The sequence below is a fragment of the Takifugu rubripes genome, chromosome 11 (genome assembly GCF_901000725.2).
Source record: "Takifugu rubripes chromosome 11, fTakRub1.2, whole genome shotgun sequence".
Lineage (NCBI taxonomy): Eukaryota > Metazoa > Chordata > Actinopteri > Tetraodontiformes > Tetraodontidae > Takifugu > Takifugu rubripes.
The window spans coordinates 6333522-6359651 of NC_042295.1; the positions used below are offsets into that span (position 1 = coordinate 6333522).

The 26130-nt window shown below is 40.9% G+C and overlaps 1 protein-coding gene across 4 annotated transcripts; it reads right to left on the reverse strand.

The window, feature by feature from the left end:
* Positions 1–1453: 1453 nt before the first annotated feature.
* Positions 1454–25515, reverse strand: pdgfd (platelet derived growth factor d). 4 transcript variants are annotated; one of them, XM_029844411.1, is made up of 7 exons: positions 25158–25515; positions 14328–14517; positions 13447–13624; positions 7071–7106; positions 6344–6554; positions 3774–3991; positions 1454–2906 (listed from the first exon to the last, which is right to left on the reverse strand). In XM_029844411.1, the coding sequence occupies exons 1-7, from the start codon at positions 25276–25278 to the stop codon at positions 2772–2774; spliced, it is 1089 nt and encodes a 362-aa protein (XP_029700271.1). In that variant the 5' UTR covers positions 25279–25515; the 3' UTR covers positions 1454–2771. The 4 variants fall into 4 exon arrangements, with proteins under 4 accessions (XP_029700271.1, XP_011606582.1, XP_029700273.1 ...); XM_011608280.2 differs by having other exon boundaries at positions 14328–14538; XM_029844413.1 differs by lacking the exon at positions 25158–25515 and adding an exon at positions 16064–16110.
* Positions 25516–26130: the final 615 nt, after the last annotated feature.

The window sequence follows — 26130 nt, forward strand, 5'->3', positions numbered from 1 at the left end:
TTAAAGACGATCATTTATTTAAAGACACTTTAGATCTGTGAATGTTGTTTTTATTGGACTATTTTAGATGTAGTTGGCCCTTTTTCTCCACATGCCTGCAGATTTCTCACATATGGACTCTCCATTATTCAGAGGTAACATTTAATATTCATACCTACTGGAAAGCTACTGTATAATGTAGTTTGGATGAGAGCTGGGGAGGACAGATGGGAGCAGAGGTCATGAAAGATGTATGTGTGTTCCTGTGTATGTGCCGTAGGATGAGTCTCTGTGTCAGTTGATCCATCAAATTAGGAGTTAAAGCTGCCTGCTGCCAACCAACAAACAGGTGGATTCAATAAATAAAATCTGCCAGAAATGTAAAAAAGAAGGGAGCTCATTCCTGTCTGCTCAGTGGGGATCTAAGCGTTCTCTCTCTCTCTCTCTAGCCCCCCAAGTGTCTACATGATGTAGCTGCAAAGTTTTCAATAGATACGAGATGCAGCTACAAGAGGCGATACGGAGATATTTGAATCTGAGATCAAGAAATTTTCCTCTCATCACAAACTGTGGAAAAGGTTTTGTCAGCTAACAGTGATAATAATCACAATGATTGGCTTAGAAAGAACTGACAAATATATTATGTTACACTTCTCAGTAGTTTTTTAATACTGCTGCTTCTGCAGCTACTACTAATACTAGTAGTGGTGTTACTAGTATTAGTAGAGGCACTAGAGTTACTAGTACTACTGATATTAATACGATTAACATATGCTTTCTTAATTTTAGAGTCTACCCACTTTTGCCAGTTATTTGGCCCTACCAGAACTCTGCATTGTGTTCTCAACTACACCGTAAAACAAGCGCTTCAGCGTAAACTCACTGATAGTGATAAAGGTCTGCTGCAGTGACAGAGCTGGTAAGCAAACAGATGCATCACTCCAACTAAGATTGAGCCATTTCAGCAATATTTTCTGAACTTTCCTGTTACATTAGTCTTCTGTTACCATGGTGACAGCAGTCTACTTATTGTTGAATAACATCTATTTCACCACTATTACAGTTTCAGCTGTCAAAAGGAAAGTACTTACTTTTTTAGTAAATCTCCATTTACTGAACTGAACTATTTATGACAGGATGTTAAGCTGGACCATACCTTCAGAACACACACAACACACACCACTAGTGGTGGTTTTTCCACTGTGAGGACTGAGTCTGTTCTGGGAAGCTTGTGTGGTACCATGTCCTAGACTCTGATAGCTGCTACCTGCTGACGTTCCTCATGATTTATATCTCCTGATGTGGTTGCTGCTGGCACCTTTATGCATTCACAGCCTCACCACACAGAGTCTGTTTAATATTAACCTATGTGTTAATGACATCATATCTCCTGTTGGGAGGACATTTGGTTCTAACACATCTGTTTTAGTTCATTCAAGTTTTAAGTCACCTTCTGGTTTATTAGCTTCGACTGAATTGAAACAACTGAGCTGTGCTGATGTTCTCAACCACAGAGGACTGACACTATGTCTGACACTATGTGTGCCTCAGTTACCTCAGTCTGGGCTCTCCTTTTAGTGCTGTATGATCTATTTTCTATAGAGAATGTAAAGTGAAAAGGAGAAAAATGGAAAAAACACACAATGATCTGGATAATAAAGGAGATGCACATATATGCAGTATATATGAAGAGATAAAGATACAGTTTTAATTGTCTTTCTTAAATAAGCAAAGATGAGGCGTTAGCAGAGACAGTAGTCTTCCCTGTCAGAACATATGGAAATGCTTTGGTACTGAAGCTACAACACTGCTGGGGTCAGCATCAGGGGCCAATGTTCAAAGTCTATAAAAATGACTAATTGTCTGATTCTTCATTTCAGAAACAAATGAATTTCCAGAAATGACATTTCCAAGTACAGAAAATCAATACAATGCAAGAGTGAGATGTAACAGGATGTAACAGCTTTGCTTCTGAGCGTAGTGCAAACACAACATCAATATAACCGTCTCCCATTTTTGTAAAAGATCAAATCACAAATGTGGAATATCGTGTATATGACTTTTTAATGCAAGTTTATCAGCTGAGAACCCCCTACATCCATCTTCCTGACTGGTTCTCTTGTCATTCAAGATCACAATGGTTTTTCCATGTTAGCAGCATTCCCATAACATTCCAAAGTACAGAATTCCACTCTGATGGAATGTAAAGACTGTAAAGCTGCACAGATGCAGACAGCTGTGTTTTTAGAGCTAATGATGCAGAACAGAAGATGTGTGCATTGGGATGATGAACAGAAGAGTGATAAAGGAACGAAAACAACGTGGGTGTGCATGTGTGTGTGGATGAATGTGTTTTTATCATTTATATCTGGAGCATTTTACTGATAATAATAAGATAATAGCAATTTTAGCCTCATAAATAAAAAGCTCAACAACTGCCAATCTGTCAGTTTTCACAGGTGATCATAAATTGAAACACATTCACAATAAATATGACTTTATGAAGCAACATGAATCTGTCATTCATCAAACTCTTTTAATGTAAGTGTGCCTGGGTTGTGTTTCTCTTTGGGTGTCGTTCAACCAGTGTTATATTCCAGAAGTGAATCTGTCACATCAGTGCAGGAAAATATTTGGATATACTCTGGGGACATACTCTGCCAAATGAAACAAAATACATGATGTTATGTAGAACCTGAGCTGCTGTGTGTCAGCGCAGGAATGGTTTCTGCAGAAGGTTTAGGAGACAGAGTCTATTCAAACAGTTCCACACATGCAACAGCATGGCAGCTTCAGCGGGGGGGCTGGGAGGCACACTCACATTCACACCTGTCGTGATGTGTGAGGAAGATCTCAGCTATGACCCAGCGCACGGGCGTCCTCTGATGACGCTGATACAGGTTGGTCTCTGGGGTATATTTCAGCACCTAAGGTGGAGGACAGGGAGGACAGGGACAATAGGTACGACAGGGAGGACAGATGTACCAGGGAGGACAAGTACGACAGTTACAACAGGGAGGACAGGAAGAAAACATCATGAAGATTAATCATTACAGGTGCTTAGAGATTAAAGGCTGCTGCTGGAGTCTGGATATGGTGGCCTGGTTCCACACAAGGGGTGTGTTCCAACTACACACTTCTCACCCTCCTTAGAACGGTCCAGGCCCAGGTAGGCGAAAGAAGAGTCAGACTGAATAACAGTTCAGACAATGCAAACACAGGTTGTGAAATGGGTTTCCTCTATAGGGTGGCTAGGCTCAGGCTTTGGGAGCGCCTTCACCTTGATAGGAGCCAGGTGAGGTACTTCAGGCATGTGATTCAGATGCCTCCAGAAATCCTGGGAAGGTGTTTTGGACATGTCCATTGGGAGGAGACACACTAGAGAGGTCAAGTCTGTCAGCTAGCCTAGGAAAGCCCTGGGATTCCCCCAGTGAAACTGGTGGGAATGGCTGAGGCTGCTGTCCCCAACCCTGACCCGACCATAAGCAGCTGGAAGAGTGTCAACTACATTTTACATCCCATAATTCCTTTATTGTATATATTTCACCTTTTAAAAATGAACTAAAGACAAATACAAGTAAATAAATGATCAAAATCTTTAATAATCATCCCTGAAAAATTTGAGCCTGTTGCTTTTAGTCAGAACAAGTTCTTGGTGGTTTGCCATATCCTATAACATAATGAATACTTTCAATACTTGTATTAATGAATCAATATTTTTGTCAAGGATTGCGTCATGCCATTGTGGATAACATGCTCTTCCTGGCACTTACAGACCTCACATTCAGACCTACTTCATGTAGTTTGAGTGTTGTCTTGGCAGCCCGACAGTTGCAACCATTGTTCCAGTTGTCAGTCCCACAGCCACAGTTGCCACCACATCGTTGAACAAGCAAACAGCGGGGAAAGAATATGGCGTTAGTGGTCCTTAGCTCTTCACGCAGGTTTACGGAGTAGTTACGAGGAGTGCAGCTGTACTGCTTGACATCATCATAGTGACGGTTAAGATCAACTGGAACAAGAGGGAGAGAAACAGGTATGAGATATAAACCATAATGTTCTTCCCCAAGGTGAAATGTAATTTTTGAATTGTTCCTTTTAAAGGACATTTACCTTTTCCTTGGATTTCATATATAGTCAGATGCATCTTATCTCCATTAAAACTGTCCTTTTTGTTATAGGGAAACTAGGAGTGCGTTATTTCAATTTATCATGTACTAAGATTATGTTCTTTTTGAAGGGCATATGGCTCTTTAAGTTGGCTGCAGAAGGAAAACTTTGGATGAGGCTAAATCTGACTCGATAGACCTGGATTGGCCTGATTGATCACAGTATACTGTATAGCACTTTCATCCGATTTGTTTTGTCATGAGGAGCATTTCATTACATTTCAAGGAAAAAACTTTCACTATGTGAACATCTGCTCTTCAAAAGAAGGAAGATCGCCTCTAAAAGAAAAAAGGCAAGTCTAAGAAGATCAAATAGAAGAAAAAGAGAATTGTCTTAGATTGATATGTGATTGTAAAGCTTTGTTGATAATACAGAGATTATGCACAAAGTTCATTTCATTCATATCTATTAGTCTATCCAAGACAAAGCTGCCCACTGTGTTTGAGAACAGAGAAAACAGTGGAATTAATGCAATCCTGACATTAGTGATAATCAAAACACTCAAATAAAGATATCTGCAGTGACAGGACATGTTAGGGTTTTTCTTCAAGATGTTTCACCTCCTCTACAGAAGGCTCCTTCAGTTCTAACCTTGCTGAAGGCAGAGCTTGAAAATATAGCCCTTGTGTAACTTTAACATGCTAATGATCTGGGCGGAGTGTCGTTAAGCATTTTCATTGCTAACTTTGTTATCTACTCTTAAAAATAAACATTCCATGTTTGAGGGTTATTGGGATCTAACTTCTAACTAAATAATCCTTAGCTGGTCACACAAGGTCATCAGCTCTTATTGTTACTACTACCAGCTCTCACTGTTTTGAGTGAGATGTTTCACATCTGCATTTGATCGTAGGGAGGTCAGCTTTAGCATTGCTGTCATGTCAGTCTTTATCCACTACATCAAACAAGATGTTTTATATGTCAGACAGACAAAATGAACCCCTTGCTGGGTGATTCTGCCCTGGTCAGCACAAGCTTGTGCACCCCCCCCCCCCTCCTACTATCATTACTATCACCTCATAACAACTGCACCATCTGCAGTGAAACGATGTGAATGCAGCAGTGTTGTGAGAGGACATGAGCATTATTAAGCTCATGGATCGGGGGTACCACAGGGTACAGTTCTCTCTCCCTTCCTCTTCACTCTCTACACATCTGACTTCAGCTACAACTCAGACAGCTGCCACCTCCAGAAGTTCTCCGATGATACAGCCATCGTAGGACGTGTGTCTGAGGTCCTTTGGAGTGGCAGGACACAGCTTAGGACTTTTTATGACTGTGGTGGAATCAGTGATCTTTTACGCTGTGGTCTGCTGGAGCTGTGGAAGCTCAGAAAGGGACAGGAAGAGACTCAACAAACTGGTCAGAAGGGCTGGCTCACTCCTGGACTGCTCTCTGGACTCCATTGAGGAGGTGGGTGAGAGGAGGATGTTAGCCAAGTTGACATCAATTATGGACACCCCCTCTCACCCCTGCACGAGATTGTGGGGGCCTTAAGCAGCTCCTTCATCAGCAGACTGTTACACCCACGGTGTAAAAAGGAACGGTACTGCGGGTCATTCTTCCCAACTGCTGCCAGATTGCACAACATTCATAACTCTTAATGTATAATATTCTTAATAGTATAATATTCCCTTCTGTATATAATTTCCCCTCTGTATATAATTTATAATGTACATAGTAAGGTACCGTACATAACATAATAGTTTTTCTTTTAGTGTTGTACACCACTGGCTACTTTTGTAACATGCAAATTTCTCTGATGTGGGATCAATAAAGTTTTACCTTATCTTATCTTAGGTTCGCCTGACAAAAGTTTGTACATATAGTGAAGGGTAGAATGTGTGACTGAAGAACATTGACCAAGTGGGAGAGGTTGCTCTCTGCTGCTATAGGTCACTTTACCGTAATTTGTAATCATTTGTTTTGGAAAATGACACCATTAAAATGTGGTTTTGTGATATTAGTCCTACTAAAATCCCACCTTGCAGCTTTTTACACAGCTGATGTCATCATTTTGTAGAAGTTTTGGTCTAAAACATTTTAAGTATGTGCGTCCATGTAGCAATTGTCATGTATTGATCATTTACAGGTAAAAACCTGCTGGACCAACGCATCCTCATCACTAATATTATTTTATCTTGATGACTCTACTGCATAGTTGAGGAGCACATATGCTTTGTAAAAGCTCTACCTTTGGTATATCTTCCTGCCAGATGATAGGCCATGGATCTATAATGTAAGTGCTTTTGAGTGTAGATGCTGTCCAGGTCATGCTTCCAGGTATTTGGGTTTAGGTATCTGAAGAGCTGCTCCACACTTTCAAAAGCAGCAATGGTACGATCCAACTCCTCCAGCGACAACGGAACCTCTGTGTCTGGAAAGTACATCTGTCCACCATCATCCTGGAGGGATAATATTATTGATTCTGAAGTGAGACCAGACAGGAATCACCGATAGTCAAGGCACTCTGCCAAAAGTGGCTTTAATCCCTTAATAGTTGATTACGTTGATATACGTAAACATAAAAAATGGTATTCACATGTATGTCAGAGGTACACAAGTCAAAGTGCAGACGGTCTATAACTCTGAGGGGTTATGTTGTTTTATTAATGTATCAAAAAGAAAATAATTCATAATTTTGATCTTTAACCAACAGCAAACATTTCACATTAACAGCAATAACAAGTCGTCCTCACGAGTCTCTCAATGATCAATATTTGAACAGGATTTAGTGTGATATTTGAATAATTTCTCTCTGGTCCATAACAAGATCGTTATGGTACCTTAGCTACGCTCATTCATAGCATTCATAAAACTCATTCATAGCACTCTCTGATACTACGTATTATTATCACAATTCGTGCTGTTGTTTTTAACACACGAGTGCGTGTTTGTGAGTGTGTGTGCACAGGACTTACCTCCATGGCCAAGGGGGACTGCAAAGGGTCATCATACTACAAGAATGGGGCAATAATTATCAATCATCAGTAGTTAATCATCTTATTTTTGTAACTTATTGTTAAGTTATTGAAGTACCCACAGACAACAAAAATGCACATTCTACCCCTTTTCGAAGGGGTTTCCTCTTCCTACACACATTTTCCTGACTTGTGGTACACATGACACATCATTATTTAAAGGATTTTCATTAACTAACCTGGCATGTGGTTTTCAGATGTCTGCTGTAATACAGATTAACAACCAAACCTTCCTGTAAACCAGAGTATTTACAGATTATATGGTACATTACCAAATTACCAGAGACATCAGTGTTGGCCTGACATGAGTGTGGTCAGCAGGTCTGTGGGGTCTGTTATCACTCCAAGACTGTATGCAGGCCCCCAGAGACAAGCTTGTAGTTTTGTTTTTTTAAATTAGTTTATAATTTCAACAAAAGTGAAAATAGATCAGAGGGACACTTAGTTTTGGTTTACTGCTCAAGCAAAGCTATAGTTTACTAGTAAAATTAATTATAGCTGAAGAGTAAAGGGTGTATAGTGTTCCTGAGATACCACGCAGGTAGTGAACCAGACAAATTCAACATAACCAACTGAGTTAAAAAAAAAAAAAAGATACACAGGAAAATGAAACAGTCAAAGTGTAGGGGGGTTCCTACTCAAATTTGCCTCTTTGTGGGTTCTTTTCATTGAGATTTTCTTGGTGGTGGAATTTGTTTCTTTGTTTCTTCAACATCCAACATCCAGTCTTCAACATCCAGTATTTAGGTACCAGCTTCCACTGCATGGCACTGGCCTCTAGTTGTGACACTAATGTTTAAAGAAAAAAACCCAAATAGCTTGGTGCTACTTTCTTCAGACTCTTTAAGGATCATAATTAATCAGTTCTGTGAACAAACAGTTCCAGTAAGCTATCAGATTCAAAAAAAGGAGAAAAAAAACCCAGATTTTTTTAAATAGTCATTTTTGCCTAGAAAAAGAAAAGCCAAAGACAACTGGGGAAAAGATGGAGTTAAAAGCACTAACTACTGGTGTAAACTACTGACACCAAATATTGACTGTTTTCCGGTGGTATTTGCAGTTAGGTTTTGACACCAATTCTTATTTACAGTATCAATCCAGTAGTCGGTCTAGGTCCATTACAGTCTAGGTCCAGTCGTGGCCTAGGTCCAGTAGTGGTCTAGATCTCTTAGCGGTCTAGGTCCCATGGCGGTCTAGGTCCAGTAGCAGTCTAGGTCCCATAGCGGTCTAGTTCCTACTCCTCCTACCCATCTTAACTATCATATTCCTCGTGTTACTGGTCGAGGAGGGGGAGTGGCAGCAATCTATCACTCCAAGTTATTAATTAATCCTAGACCAAAATATGGCTCCAGTTCATTTGAAAGCCTGACTCTTGGCATCACCCATCTGAACTGGAGGACAGAAAAGCCACTTCTGTTTGTAGTTGTATATCGGCCCCCTGCTGGGCCACATTCAGAGTTCCTGTCTGAGTTCTCTGATTTCTTATCTGACCTGGTCCTTAAAACGGACAAAGTCATTATCATTGGAGACTTTAATATCCATGTAGACGTTGTAAATGTCAGCTTTAGAAATGGCTTCATCTCATTACTTGAGTCAGTTGGTTTCCTCCAGCAGATAAACCAACGAACTCATAACTATAACCACACCCTAGATCTAGTTCTGATTTATGGTGTTGAGGCAGAACATGTGTCAGTGTTCCCTCAGAACCCACTCCTGTCAAACCATTCTTTGATCACTTTCACATTTATGATTAAGGATTCTTCTATGCTCAGAGCACAGTCTTACTATAGCAGATGTCTTTCAGATAATGCTGTAGCTAAATTTAAGGAAGTGATCCCTGTGCTAATCCCAGGACCACTGTGTGTTACCCCAGGGATTAATAATTATAATCTTAGCCCTGCAGAGGTTGACTCTATTGCTGAAGGTGCAGCAACCTCACTAAGAATCACGCTTGATTCTGTTGCCCCCCTGAAAAAGAAAATAGTAAATCAGAGGAGGTGTGCCCCCTGGTATAATTCACATATCAGGACCCTCAAGCAGAAAGTGCGAAGACTGGAAAGGAAGTGGCATTCTTGTAAAATAGACAGCTATCATCTAGCCTGGAAAGACTGTCTATTAGTTTATAAAAAGGCCCTCTGTAAGGCTAGAACAGCTTATTTTTCTTCTTTAATTGAGGAAAATAAGAGCAACCCCAGGTTTCTTTTCAGCACTGTGGCCAAATTAACCAAGAGTCACAGTGTTTTAGATCCACGTATCCCTTCTTCCCTTAGTGGTGAAGACTTCATGAGCTTCTTCACTGATAAAGTTCTAGCTGTCAGAGAGAAAGCTAACCAGGCCATCCCTACAACTGGACCATCACCAGATGTACTGACTGTGGGAACATACAGGTTATCCAACGAGCCCTTAAACTCCTTCACCCCTATATATTTTTCTGAGGCGTCTTCGCTAATTCAGAAATCCAAGACCACCACGTGTCTTTTAGATCCCATCCCAACACACCTGTTGAAGGATGTTTTACCATTGATAGGCAGTTCTATCCTGGACCAGATCAATGGTTCTTTAGTGTCAGGTTATGTACCCCGGTCCTACAAGGTGGCAGTGATTAAGCCGTTGCTTAAAAAACCATCACTGGATCCTGATGTCTTAGCAAATTATAGGCCAATATCCAACCTTCCTTTTATCTCTAAAGTTCTAGAGAAGGTGGTGGTGACTCAGTTACTGGAGCACCTGCAGAGGAACAGCCTGTTTGAGATGTTTCAGTCAGGCTTTAGAGCTCACCACAGCACAGAAACAGCACTTCTTAAAGTCACTAATGATCTTCTCATAGCTTCCGATCATGGACTGGTCTCTATGCTGGTTCTGCTGGACCTCAGTGCTGCTTTTGATACAGTTGATCACAGCATCCTGTTACATAGACTGGAACATGTGATTGGGATTAAAGGGACAGCACTAGACTGGTTTAGATCATATTTATCTGATAGATACCAGTTTGCTTATGTCCATGGTGTTCCCTCCTCATACAGTAGGGTTAGCCATGGAGTTCCTCAAGGTTCTGTACTCAGACCAATCCTCTTCACATTGTACATGCTTCCCTTAGGGAACATTATTCGGCAGCATGGGATAAATTTTCATTGTTATGCTGATGACACTCAGCTCTATTTATCCATGAAACCCGAGGAGACAGAGAAGTTAGTGAAGCTCCAGACCTGTCTTAAAGACATAAAGTCCTGGATGTCTTCAAATTTCCTCCTCCTTAACCGAGGAAAAACTGAGGTCATGGTGTTTGGTCCTGAACCTCTCAGGGATAGATTAGATCACATAATCACTCTAGATGGTATCTCATTAACATCTAGTCTCTCTGTGAGGAATCTAGGAGTAACTTTTGATCAAAATCTCTCCTTCAACTCACACATTAAATTAGTCTCCATCGCTACTTTTAAGATCAGACTTAAAACCTACCTCTTTGAAAAAGCTTATTGTTGTTAATTCTGTAGTCCCAGTTACTATCATAGATAGACAAATTATCATACTTAGGGGGTCGTCTAATCATTAGGTCACATCTTAGCTGTGCTGCTATAGGCCAAGGCTGCCGGGGTCCGGAAACATGATCACCTGACAGGCCTCTGTCACCCCACTGGATCATGGTTTCCTCTCCTCTCCTTTCCTCCTCCTCATCAAGCAGACTAGTTATGATGATTCCTGTGTAGTTTTTCTGCTTCTCCCCCCCCTCCCCTCTCTATTTATTTACAGGTATCGCCACCTTCAGAGCTGCATGATGACCTCCGGCCCCGCTGACCTATTGTATAGTGTATTTTTGTGTGTGTTTCTGTGCTCTGTGCCTCTCCTCTCCTCTCCTCTCCTCTCCCACTCCTTCTCCTCCCCTCTCCTCTCTCTTTACCCAGCCGGCCATCAGCAGGAGCCCCTACATGAGCCTGGTCCTGCTCAAGGTTTCTTCCTGTTAAAGGGGAGTTTTTCCTTGCCACTGTTGCTTGTCTGGGGTTAGGCCCTGGGATTCTGGAAGCGCCTTGAAACAATTTTGATTGTATAAGACGCTATATACATAAAGATTGATTTGATTTGATTTGATTTGATTCCAGTAGCAGTCGAAGTCCAGTTGTGGCCTGGGTCCAGTAGCAGTCTACGCCCTATAGCAGTCTAGGTCCAGTTGCGGCATTGGCCCAGTAGCATTAGAGGTTCCATAGTGGTCAAGGTCCAGTAGCAGTCTAAGACCAGTTGTGGCCTAGCAGTCAAGCAGAAGGAAGACCGGGGCTATGGTCTTTTTTAATATGGAGGTTAAAAAAGGCCATATTATACCACTGCCAAATGGTCCAGCTGACAACTGTATGGAGGATGGTGAAGACAACAAGAGCAGTTCCCCGCAGATTTTCTCTCCACACGACCACCTATCTTACTTACAGCCACAGGAAATTCAGCTAGTAAATCAAATAGAGTCTTGTAAGAGAGTAGCCTTTGCTTGTGCTTTTAATCTGTTGGATATCAACCATATAAAGCCAAAATATGTCTGGTTTGGCATTTCAGATAAAGCTAAATTTTCTCTATACTATAGTTGACTATAGTTTAATGACATTGGTGGAAGCATCCTTATTGCCTGATTTTATTTGAGGATCTTTCTCTTAAGCTAATAAATTTCTTTCTTTTCTCTCACTAGTTATTTTAGAATTTTATGTCTAGCTAATTCATGTAGTGTAGCCCAAGTTTAGTTTTGTCTATTGTAAAAAAAAATCCTTTTCAGTGTTTTGTCCTTACTTTCATGTTTTTCCCTCCCTCCCTCTGTCCGTCCACCTGTATCTAAAAGCTGAGGTCTTCTGATCACAGTGCCTGCACTTCCATGTGTTTGCTTAGACTTCAGGATATCGAGACAGTTAATTAATTTGTTAATTAAATTAGATTGATGGCCTGTGCAAACTGCCTAGCAGATATTACTTCATATTGTACTTCCTGTTAAAGGGGAGTTTTTCCTTGCCACTGTTGCTTGTCTGGGGTTAGGCCCTGGGATTCTGGAAAGCACCTTGAAACAATTTTGATTGTAAAAGACGCTATATAAATAAAGATTGATTTGATTTGATTTGAGAAGCAACGGAGGAGGTTAATGTCAGGGAAGGGGTGAGGGGTTGGGTCTGCAGATGCTATATAAATAAAGATTGATTGATTGAACAGGTGAATAGTGTACTACACCTCCAGTCTGGAGGAAGTGGGTAGCTGAAAGGAATTATGCTAAATTCTTTAAGTCTTCATTTCTTTCTCGGCATTTATCATTTTATAATTACAGTACTCAGCAACTGTTAGGAAAAAATCAAAGGAGTTGGGTATTTACACAGCTTTGAAATTTGCATTTGTTCAGTTGTGCTTCCCTCATGATAACAGTTAACAAACCATGGCCCTTGGAGACTAATTAAAGTCGGATATCTTGGCGAACATTAACTAAGTGATCAAATCTTCGGGGGTTTTCATTATTTTACACGGTGGTCCCTTTCCTATTTCACAATTGTGATGTGTTTTTGCTGTGGGAATTCCTGAGGGCAGGAACTTACTGGGAAATGTTTCACTTATGTGGCCTCCTTGATGGTTGTGTCTCCAGTGTGGGGTAGGATCCAAATTAGCCTGAAGTAAATATTTGATAAAATGCAACATGACTGTTAAGACTAGCATAGCAAAACATCAGAGCCGCATCCAATGTGGGCGTATGTATGAAAATGGTCAAGTTCTGATTTGAAAAAAATCTGGAGCATTGCGACTATAAAGCTGGGCCTAGTGTAGAGTCAAACTGTCTCCATCTAGTCTGGGCTGAGTTACTAAGTTGATAACAGGGTGGTCTACTATTTTTTAAAATACTCAGGAGGAGTCCAGTTGCATTTTCTCAAGCCCATAATTTAGTGTTTTCAGAAGAGTTGTAATAATGACAAAAATGTCTATGAAAAGTAAAAGGACATCTGTATAATCTGCCTCATCAGTACTGTCCTTGCTTCCATTTGTTTCAAAAGTTGTAATGAATGGAGGAGTACAAGATTAAAATCTTAAAGGAGAACTCATTCCTAACTATTCTTTCTTTTTAATCCTTTATTACACAGGGGTCTCCACAATATACCTCTATTGTCAATATAATTTTGTTTTGTCACAATTGCAAAAGAAGTTCTTGCATCGTTGGTTAAACTTTGGCCTCATTCTAAGTCAAAGAACACTTCCCTCTCCTCGCTCTCTGAAAGGGGTTGGAGATTGTTCAGGCCTTTCGGTGCTGTGCTTCAAAACTTGATGCCCCCTAAAAAGAGTAAATATCATAATAAAGTGTGTGGCTCACCAGCATTGAGAAGTAGATTTTGAATCCTGGCTTTTCAACAAAGTAATCATCTGAATTGAAGGTGACTCTGAGCATGTTGGCTTTGGAGTTGAGACTAGGTGGTGCTTTCTGGCCACACCAACGACCCCAAATTATAGTGCTGGTTTCTGATAGGTCCTCCACTTCAACAAAATCATACCTAGAGCAAGACAGACACAGAGGTAGGTAAATTGTGAATTAGGACTTAGGACTGCTGAATACAACAACTATTGTAAATCTTCACTGCCAGATTATTTCAACTATTTATAGGCTGGTAGTCACTGGGTTATGATCTGGCAACTGCAGCCCATTTAACTCAGGACTCACAGAAAAACAAAAGCCAAGCTGACGAGTCTGATTTATAGATGTGTACACAGATGCAGCTTGCATCCACCCATAGTGGAGAAATGGCCATCAAGAGGGCCAAGTGAGAGGAATGGTTCCTATAAAGTTCCTGTCCCCAGTATTTCCCACAAAGTCCCACAGAGGACACGCATCTATTGTCCCAGCTCTGAGTGCATCACCAGGTCCTCAGCTGGAGCCTGAGTCTGCTTCTCTTATGAACTTGCTAATTTCCCTGGTGGACACCCCCTAAAGGGATCAATAAAGTACTCTTGAACAATGTCCTCCCTCGTTTCTGTTCAAAATACATCACCCCCTAGTGGTTCAAGGGCTAGAGCCCCATGCCACAAATATCCTATCGTATTGAAACCCTGGAGAGATTCCATCTGGGGCAACTGAGGTCCATGTTCCAGTCATTCATAGGCCCTTTCAAGTTTACCATGCTCTGTAAAAATACCCCTGCGGTAGATCAACCCATAATATCTATTCTTCAGCCACATCTCAGAGTACCTTTACTTTACCTGCACACTCCATTGTCAGCTTCTTCCAAGCCAAACTGCCCATCAAACTCCAGGTGTATGCGTGTACCAGGTGGTGACAGTAGTTTCCAAGACAGCAGCAGATTGCGAGGGTATGCATTGGGATAGCGGGGGCTATGGATGACTCCACCTGCTGCTGTTACTGTGATGTTATCCTCTTTCTGGTACATGTCTGTGATGAGGCGATTTCTCTCTGTTAGTGGTTGCAACTAATCAATTAGTTAGTCCACTTTACATAAACATAGGCAACACAGCTTTTACAATCAGAAAAACTATGAATCCAACAATATGATCTGAGTGCATTCACATCAGATAAATCATAGACATACAGACATACATACATATGAAAATGTTCCATTTCCATGTCATTCTCTCAAACTGACCCTTCAGTCTCACAAAGGCTCAGTCAGCAGGATGTATTTAGAGGTTGTTTTTTCCCCCCGTGTTTCTTTTCTTGTCAGAAATCAAATACGTCCCTTTAATTTGATTATCAGATTATTTTCTGGTAACAGAGAATTAATATTTCAGTAAGAATGGAAGCCATTTCATCAACCTTGCTTTCACACTGAAAAAGTCTGATAAGGAAAGCCTCTGTTGAGCAAATCAGTTCAAATAAGAATATTTAAAAACACTATTATAGGAAACACAATGTGTTTTATATTATCTTCATACCAGTTAATGTTAAATAATTGTTATTGCACCCTACTTTATTCTTAAACCAGCTATTCTTTAGATGATAATGGCAGTATTTCTAAGTTGCTCAGAATGGATGGACTTGAATTCCACAGCAGACCACAGAGTCTTTATCAAAAACTAAAGCAGAACAGTGATCTGTGGTTTCATGATTACATGCCAGCAAATTGTGGACACCGAACCTGGAACTGAAGCTTACCCAAATCTTTAGTGGCGGTGTATGTATGTATGTATGTATGTATGTATGTATGTATGTATGTATGTATGTATGTATGTATGTATGTATGTATGTATGTATGTATGTATGTATGTATGTATGTATGTATGTATGTGTGTGTGTGTGTGTGTGTGTGTATGTGTGTGTAGAGAGAGGTTTAGTCAAAGCAGCTGGCTTTTATTAAAATATTATAATGAAAACTGTTTTAATAAAGCAGATGCTGGAGTGAAGAGGTGAGCTAGGTTAAAGAAGAGTAGTTCACAAAGGTTACTTAGAATGGAAGCTCACCTATATGTGCAGGTGAGGAGGATCAGCGCTCTTTATATTAACAATAGTTTGGACGGACTGTCTAATTCAGTTTTTCTTCACCGTTGAATCTTTTGAAGTTTAAATTTTTGAGCATTTTGCATTTATTTAATGAGCACAAGGGTGTTTAAAGCGCAGCTGAGTTATTAATTTTGAAGCATTGACAAATATTATGGTACAAGCAGTATTTAGAGTAATAAGACACTTTGGAATGTTGAAAATTGGAAGCTCTCTTTACATCACCAGACTGTGTCTTGTTTTTCTGTCTGGTGAGTTTGCCAATTAGATAAAGAGATTTTCTTGGACAGAAGGTGTCACACTCTGCTCCAGCCCATGGACTCAGTACTTTACCACACCCTCTGATCACCACACCCACTCTCAGTCACTGATCACACACCTGCTCTCACTCATCAATCAGCTCACCTACCAGTATATATTCTCCAGCCTCACACTCACTCAGTGCCAGATTGTTCACTGCAATGCAAGACTTTCCAGCATTTACCTGCCTGTCTTCCAGGTATCGACCCTGCCTGTGTATGACCTGCCTGTTCTGCCTGACCCCCGGTAAAATCCCTCTGTCGTCTGTTTTGACCACGAGCTCAGCCAGTCTCCCTCTGGACTGTTTGCCTGATTCTGCCTGCCTCCCGGTTACTGAACTTTTGCCTGCCTCGACCAAGTCCACTGCCCCACCCGTGAACTGTTTTTGTGTGCCAGATTGCAGTTAATAAACCTATTAACTCCTCATCAGTTCATTGCCTGTTTTGTACTGCACTTGGGTCCATACCATACCCGTCACAGAAGGTTTAAGAATCCAGTCAGCATATTCATATCATTTATGAAACTTGTGTACCTTTTTTAAATATTAACTATTAATTTCATCTGCAGATTTGTATTTTTACATTCCATTTGACAGTTGTGTCTGTCAATCTGTCTCAGGTAACCCTATTGAGACTTGGATCAAGTCAGACTTGTCCAATGTACAGTGGAATCCTGACTAATGTGCATTTCATGTCTCTCTAGCACTTCAGGATGGAAGTGAGGCAAAACTATGTGTGTTAAGGTTTAGAATCAAATTCATTCATCTGGTCTAACCACCCTGAACATATTCAAAATGGTTAGAAGAGCATATCAGAAGTCACCAAAGAGTCAACAGTTTTCTAACAGGTCCTCATAAATGACAGTGTCCTTCAAACATTCCTGGATTTGTCTATATCCAAGGCCCATAAACTGCAGCTCTGCAGCCCTTTACATTGGTGAGTGTATATGGGACAACTCTTTCCTAAATGTTGCAGAAAACCAGATGACACAAGTGGCAACATTGGAAAGACACAAGTAAATAAGTGTGTGCAAGTGTGTTCTTGCTACATGAGAAGCAAAATCTTAATCCCTAAGTGAGGGAATTTTTGGGAGGTGAAGACATTTTGACAACTTCAAAGGATTGTTTAAGGGGTAAGACATGGTTTTTAGCTTGAGACTTAGGGTTAGTTTCTATAGGGTTGTTAGGAGCTAGGGAATGCCTTAGGTCTATGACAGTACTCACAAAGATGAACAATTTACAAGGTACAAGGATGTGTGTGTGTGTGTATGTGCGCTTACTGGCGCTGTGGGCATGACTAAAAAAAGGATACTTTTTAAAACAGATTTGTCATGAGCGTGGCAAAAATTGAGCTAGTACAGGCTTATTACAGCGCGCGCACACACAGACACACATATGCACAAGCATATGCACATATCTTGAAGGTGAACACTGCATCTGGTGGGGGATGTCAGCGTTGGTCAGCATCTGCTTCTGACCTGCATTTCTCTCTCCCCCTCTCTCTTTATCTCTCCCTCTCTTCTCATCCCTCCATCCTGCAGCATCTTCTCTACCGGTTTTTTATTCTCTTTTGAACTACAGCACACCCAGCCATTTGTCTCTGAAATACTAACCCTTGGCTAAAGACAAATTTACTTTTTAACTCAGTCCCACACATATTGATATAATGTGGGCCTGACTATAGAATGCATACATTTTTCATGCTTAAAATGCAAAGACATTTGTCCTTCCACCGTAATATTCATGTGTTCTAAATGACAGGAGTAATTGCTTTTACGCCTAAAGTTAAGTCAAAAGCAAACATAAATGCACAGACAGCATATACATGATGAATAAGCATCCTAATTACTCCTGTCCTTTCAGCAGGTCTGTCACAGACTTGGTTTGTTCTACATAGAAAATACTATCACGCTCATAAGTGTAAGCACCCTAAAGTCTTACACCCAAGATTAAAAAACATGGGATTTACAGCTGATATCTGATCGCAGTATGATGCGGAATACTGCTTGTCTCACGTCCATCCCATTACTGCGCCGTCCTCCTCGGCAATGACATATTCATATCTGAGCTTGCAGATATGATAAAGATGCAGAAGAATGCAGAAGAACTGTGAATTGCTGTGTCAGCTTTGACGACAAGTCAATTGAGTCACGGTTGCTCCTGCAGCCACAATACACGAATGCAGAGACAGCACATATGCACTTGGGAGACTGTACTAAAATATACATATTCCTTCATATTCTATGACTGAAACGTGAAAACCTGAGCACAAATTATAAAAATGAATTCAGAAGAAAGACAGTGATGTTTACCTTGAGTGCTTGGGACTGACTTCCATTAAAAAAAATGAATTTATTCAACAGGCACTACACTGGTTTCCAAATCTGCTCAAATCAGACCCAACCATCTGGACATACACTTTGGACTCCACACAAATCAGAGTAAAAAAATCAGCTCAAGAATTACTTCTGCTAATGTCCCACAGCTGTCACACCAATGTGCTGAGCAGTTATTTGGAGTAGCAGGAATCTGTGGTCTGTTCCACTACTAAGGCATCACTCCCGTACAGTTTGAAAAAACTCACCATGTCGCTCTAGCAGCATCTTGTCTCTTTTGTTAAAGTGGCAAAGGCTCTGCCCTCGGAGACCTTAAAGGATAATAAGATTGACCTGATCCTTGAAATGCTTCTCCTGTTATGGTAGAATATATTGAGGAAATGTGTATTCAAACTTTCGGTTTCTAGTGACCCTGAGGTCTAAATATTGATGTTATATTCAATAAGGTGGGGAAATAGCAGATCTTGGTATAGCTTATAAAAATAATAACAGTAAGATGATAAAGAAGCTGGGTTGACATTGGCTAGTTTAAAGGCAAGGATAAGTCGTGTTGACACATATGGGTTTGAGAGGATAAAGGCGCTGCTGTGAAAGCTGCTACAGCGATATCTGCCCGAGTATTATCTGCAGCTAACTCAGGCTTTACTATATTTACGGTATTTGTGTCATCCATGATGTAGAGTCTTGTGAGACAGCCACGTTTGACACTGGCTCCCTGTCTTCCAAATGTCTCCTCGGATGTAGTTGACATTATTCCCATGACATGCTTCTACATATCATAATCTGTGATAATGTGTGTGTGTGTGTGTGTATGTGTTAGGGTGGAGGGGGGTGATTCTAAGGACTGTTGAGAGAGGAAGAGGGCTCCTGCTGACGGCTACTGCAGCCTAAACAACAGAGCAGAGGAGGATATAAATTAGCCCAACAGTCGCTCACATACAGATGCTCCATTGTTGATCATCCGTGACTAACTTAAAATAATGTAATATTTGTAAGATAGGTCAGTGAAGGTCAAACTTAATTCATTTTTTAAAAGGTTCATATTGCAGACAAATTCAAATAAATATGTGCTGTAAAGTAAAGTAGTTTAAGTGAAAGGATATTTTCTTTGCCCCCCTCTGCACACAGCAGCTGTTGGATCAGTGCCGCCGGCCTGATCCCAAAGGGCTGTGTTGGTTCCTCTGAGTGTTGCTCAGCAGATGCTGATGTTTTGACAGCGATTCCTGCGCTGACTTTGCCAGACATTAGCAGTTTCCTGTGTGTGTGTGTGTGTGTGTGTGTGTGTGTGTGTGTGTGTGTGTGTGTGTGTGTGTGTGTGTGTGTACGCATGCATGTGCCAGGAAACGTGTCTGTGTGTGGTCGGAGCTCCTGTTTAAGCTCATGTCACTACGCCTCTGACCTTCTGGCTACTGGGATCATTTCTTCAGCTGCCTTCAGCTGCAAGCTCCACAATAGCACAGAAACCGTCCCTCTGTCTCTCCTCATGTTTGGTCTTTTAACTTTTCCTTCTGCTTGTCTTCCTCTCCTACCCCACTAATAGGGATTTCCTCTTTGTTTCCTATTTTTATCCCACTTTATCTGTGTTTGCAATGTGTCCCTATATTCCCAACTGCTCAGATACCAAGTTAAGTCAGCAAATGATGGCATAAAGGAGGGGGGCAATCAATGATGACAAGGAGAGACAGAGGGAACTGCTGAGGTACACAAATGGATGAATCTATGAGAGGGAGGGAATTATGGGCAAAACTGCTGACAGTTGGTGAGGAAAAGATAAGCGTCTGGCGGGGGGGAGGGATTCTTTCCTGTCAGACAAAGATTCAGCTCTCATGGTGCACTGAAGGATTTCTCCCAAAGATGTTACTTTCATCCCCCTATCAGGGATAATTCTTGATGAGAATTGACTTTATCTTGTTGTTATGTGTTTTGGCATATGTTCCTGTCTTCTCTTAGAAGTTAGGCATGGTAGATTCATTAGCAAATGTAATCAAGATCAGAGACATGTCTTTCACAGGATTGTTTGTTGTTCCATTGTAATCTCAGGAGCCAGTCAGGCAGGGGGTGTTAAACACCCATTATAAACGGGACATCAGGGTGGGGTTGATGATCTTATTTACATGATGAATGGGAACTTTGATCTGGCCACCTGGGAAGATAATGGGATGGGACTGGAAGAAGAGGACGAGGTCATCCCAGCAGAGGAACTGGATTGGATTGTATGAACATTGAGAATTTGCATGTGTGTTTCTATAAAACACTGGGCCAAGGGATAGTTAGGTTGTCAGACTTCATGCCCTGGCAATGGACTCTGTTATTGTAGGGTTATGAACTGGCCCGGAGCTCTGTAATATTTGTACCTCGAATTGGTTCTATTGTTAAATACATTTTGAAATTGGTATTTTTCTTCTTTAAGTCTTCATTCAAAGAACACGCGGATTAGCAGCTACACACGAGAGGTATTGCGATCCAACATTCTCCTGGGCTGAATGCAACTACAGCTCCATCTACTGCTGGTGACATTTGTCAGTTTCTTACCTCTAAGCAGCCCCAGTGGCAGAAACTGCCTGACGGGACAGCAGTCCTTTTACGCCAGTGTCTTTTTGGCTATCTTGTACTGAACGTTCAATACGTGTCATTTCTGGAGGAAAGCGATACTATCTACAGTTTGGAACCAGGCCGCAAACCAGAACCTAAGTAACAAATCAATGTTTCCCTCATCTCATATTCTCAGATAAAATGTTCTTTTCTCAGCATTACAACTTTAAACGTTGTGTTTAACAAATTTCATCTATTTCAATATCTTGAAATAACAGAAGGTTTTGCTTTAAAGCAACTAGAGACATGTTTGATTGTAACACAAGCTAGATAAAGTTGAGTAGAACTGAATGGTGTGAAATTATCATGTCTGATGATTGCCTGCTGGCTCATTCCACATGAATGTCCATGGTTATGTTAGTGATGTGTGGATCGGCCAAATGGGTCCTTCTCTGGATCAATCGCGGTCAAGTCCTCTTTACCACTTGCATTCCAAGATTTGAATAGTTGTGCCAGACTTTTATCTTTGATATGCTTTCCCCTGTGAGCCTGATCACTCCCCGAGGTCCTCCAGCAGGACCCTCCTTAGGTGTCCTAATAGTTGCCTGGTGATGATAGGAGACAGGGGCTGTTTCCGAAACCACCCCCTATACCCTACATAGTGCACTCAATAGTGTGGACGCCATTTTGAAATAGTGTCCGAAATGTTAGTGAGCATCGCTGTACCCTATGTAGTGCACTCAATGTATCCCACAATGCACTGCGAAAAGTAGTGTACAACAGATGTACCCTAACTCAGAAAATATATCCCATCAGCCTTTATGGTATCACGTGACAATCTATCAATGGCGGGTAAACAAGGAGAGATGACTTACAAATGTATGTATTGTCCGCTGTTTGTTTCACATTTGATACTAAAGCCTCAAATTCTTTCACTTTAGCCGTAAATGACGCCGTTGTCTGAATACTAACTTTAAATTGAGTGTGCTACGTAGGTCACTCAATCCATGTCCCCCATGTAGTGAGTAGTGAATAGGGAACGAGTGTGTGGTTTCGGAAACAGCCAGGGCCTTTGCTTTTTGGCCCCTAGACTGTGGAACTTCCTGCCTGGAAACCTCAGGAAAAAACTCACTTTTCTCATCTCACATTTATCACATTCCCTGATGTCTTTTATTGTTGGTTGCATTTTATTCTTCTTGCATTTTATTGCCTTGTTTTGTTTTTATTTTTAATAGAAATGGGCGAGTCCCCATATCAGGTATTACACACACGCACGCACGCACGCACGCACGCACGCACGCACGCACGCACGCACGCACGCACGCACGCACGCACGCATGCACACGCTCCTGTTCAGACAAACATGGCTACTCCTGGTTTGGGAATTCTACCAAGTGAACAAAGACAACCGGACCATTGTAGAAAGCAAACTTTTCAGTTTAACTCATCTTTATTTATACAACACCTGTTACAATCAAAAATTGTCTGTAGGACTTTACATGAAACAAGTGCCCGACTCCCAAACAAGCAACATACAGCAAAAGGAAAGTTGCAAGAGGTACTTTGTTTTGGGCTTTCTGATTATATGTGCCATTTCTGCTGATATGTGCCATTTTATGCAATTTGTATGATCAGACATAATGTCATAATTCACCCATCCAATCAATGACATGATTGTCGCACTGAAACTTTCTGTAGATGCTATTGCATCCAAAACAGACAGTTTGTGTTTATCTGTCCAATTTACTCCAACAAAGTTTTACTGCACTGACATGTTGGTTTGCTCGTGACGATGTTGCTAACTAACATTAAAGTTTCAAAAAACTTCATTGTCGATCACATAGTGACAGGGTGAAAACATAAATTCTATAAAGACATAACTCCCCAAACACACACAAACAAACACACACGCATACACACATTTAAACCACTGAGACTATTTAAAACACTTCTTTGTTACTGCATCATTCTTTACAGACGATTCAGCACTCTTATCTGGTTGCTAAAGAAGTTAAAATCCTAGCACAATCACTGAAGTACTGTGGCCTGTGGCTGGACTAGTCAATTCATAACAGATGTTCCCTGATCTCAATGGGTCTAATTCATGAAACGTTAGTAAATTTGCAAACAGATTTACACATAAAAGTGTACTCCACTAAAAAACTACTCTGGATTCAGGAACAGGTGAAACTGTGAGGGGTAAAGTCAGATCTGATCGTAAACACTAGTGTAGATCATGAATGCCAAATGACCGTAAATTGACAGCGCGCACCTGGTAATGAGCTATTTGCATAAATCCCGACCCATGAATTGGCAATGACCACCATAAAAGGAGGTGTTTATTGATGCATACAGGTTACCAGTCAATCATGGCACAAGCAAAATGAGAAAGAGAACAAAAGTTTTCAAACTTTCTGAAGAAGAGATAGAGATTAATTTGAGTGAAGTTGAATTTAAAAAAACCCCACACATTTTACTGTCAGCAATTAGCAGTGGTGTGACAAGGACAGGCAAATCAAAAAACAAGGAGGTAAGAGATGCAGTTAATGTCGTCTCTGCCATCCCCAGAACCATGCCTGGGGTCAAAAGAAAATCGTTTGATATAAAAAACAAAAAAACATATTTGTGCACACAGAAAAAATATATCTGACACAGAAGGAGGAGGCTCACTGTCCAAATTGTCAAATACAGAAATAGCAGGAATTATTGAGGAGACCGTTTTGTCAGTAATCATCCCTGACGGAGACAGCGACCCCATATGGTACGGTAATAAATGTTGTGTCACAATAGTCGACATTCTGATAAATCACAGATACCTTACTGATTAATTTGGTCTAGGTTGTACAGTCCCAAACAATTTGGGCAATTTTCTCACCAGATTGAAGTAGAAATGTGAAACCAGCAATGTTATACAGTAGTGTGCATAATTGATATAGCCTAATATAGGCTATCCGTGATAGCTGTCGGAATGTAGAGCTATATAATAATAATAAAAGGGTGTTCTTGCAAATGCTGTATGCAAGATCACCCTTTTATTATATTATTATATTTGTCTTATCTAAGTGATCTTGGGGAATCTGTTGGTTTTTTGTTTTGTTTTGAAGCAATCATTACTGGAGCAGAAGATCAAGATGCTTCATTTCCACTTCTATGGACATGTGTGAGCCTCCCACACTAGAAAACCATATTTGTCTGTGGTCTGCATGATAATAGAGAAGAGTTCATGCCTTTTCTCCTTCTTTTAATGTTCTGAGCATTGCTTAGATAGTGAGGTAAAATACTCTCTTCAACTTCTACTCTGCTCTCTTCATTAAAACTGTCTTTTTGGCTTGATATTACCTCACTATCTGTTCTTCTGATACATTTCTTGCTTGGCATATCACTATCTGCACACCCTTTTCCCTTATGTCCTGCCAGCTGCTTCATAAATGTCCACTTCCTTCAACCTGACCAATTCTCTGAAGTCCACCACCTCACTTGTTTCCTCTCTGTGATTATCTTCTTACAAACTGTCTGGAGAGCCACCACCCCTTTTAGCTCGGAGGGAAGGCAATAACCCTAACCCCGCCTAATCCTGACCCTAGCAGGGCAGGAAGGGATAAACCCTAACCCTCCCAACCCTGACCATAGCAGGGCAGGAAGGGACTAACCCTAACCTCCTTAACCCTGACCCTAGCTGGGCAGGAAGGGATCAACCTTTGGTTACTTTTCATCTGTGTGAGTGAGTGAGTGAGTGAGTGAGTGAGTGAGTGAGTGAGTGAGTGAGTGAGTGAGTGAGTGAGTGAGTGAGTGAGTGAGTGAGTGAGTGAGTGAGTGAGTGAGTGAGTGAGTGAGTGAGTGAGTGAGTGAGTGAGTGAGTGAGTGAGTGAGAATCGCTTCTTCAATTAGTCAATAAATGGCATCAGAGTTCCCTAATCATAGTCTGAGGGAACAAGATAATACATGTGAAACGTTTTTCACGAGAGAAATGTTGCTCTGATCCAGCTTACATCTAGCTGTAAACATTATCAAAGCTTTTTATGCTGCCATGTTACCGGAACCTTATGCCACTGAGAAATATGCTACTTAATGGAGTCCTGGTATTTTTATATATTACCACCCAAGCAGGCAACAAACAGGCCTCCCACATCCAGGTAGGAGTCTAATTCAGTGATCGTTTATGTTTCATTGCTAAGGGACATAACAAGGGAAATAACAGCAAAACACCTCTCAAAGTTAAGACATCAAAGTGACTTTTTAAACTTCCTCCTGAGCTGATTATTCAGACTCAGAAAGGACAATTATAAACTGAACGTTTTAGTCAGATCAGGTCATTATTCCCGTCATCTAAAACGTAAATGCATCCTAATTGTCACATTAAGGAACATTCAGAGTGCAACAAGCGTCAGCGGGGATCACCGTCAGGATCTTACCGTCTCTTCTGATAGTTCCTCTTATTACTTTGGCGTTCGAGACTTGTGCGCCCCCGACTCCCGTCCAAAAAGTCTCCAACACCAGTACCACACACATGTGGAAGACCAGGGGGCCGCTCATAGTGATGACAAACGTCCGCCCCACTTGACTCACAGTTAAAACGATGTCGCCAGTCCGAACTGACTCAGGGGAGTCTTTTGCCTCCGCCTTTCCAAGCCAAGAGACTTTGGTGTCGCTCCAGAGGCAAAGGTGACGCTGATATAGTTGTGTTCACGGTCAGACATGAGCTCACAGGCGCCCAGCTTCTGGTCTTCTGCCCGCTCACAGAGAAATATTTGGCATACCGCACTTTCTATCTGTTGGCGTCTGAACAGTACGCGTCCAAGATGTGCGTGCGTCTGAGTCATTTCTTTAAATCTAAATTAAACCAATCCTCTGATAACAAATGAAACTCCATGCAGATGCACCATAAGCAATGATTGAATATTTAATAGTCTTTTCAGCATTGTGAGACAGCAAAAGATATGGGAAGAAAAACTTTTAGACTTTTAAATGATTGTAAAGGTTAGAAATGTCACAAACTCCACCTCAGTTCAAACTGTTTAAAGTTGGAAAAATATCCTCTTCCTTGGAAAAGTTTATGACAATAACATTTATTCTTGATTGGTAGTTTATCCTCTCTAATCCTTATTGATCATCTGGTCAGTGGTGATTACTAGCAACTAAAATGGGGAATGTTTCTAAAACCCAAGTTATTCCTACTTTATAGATAACATTGTACATGAAATGATCACTATTAAAAGGTGATTTTACACACACATATTTGCTACATAGATGTTCTATGTAGCAAATAGCATGTTAGCAGTAATAAAGGGACAAATGTTACCAATTGTCTATGTATATAATGTATATGGGTCGGATAAAGGATGATGAATGAATAAACCAGTGTAAATGACTTTCAGGAATTAAGCT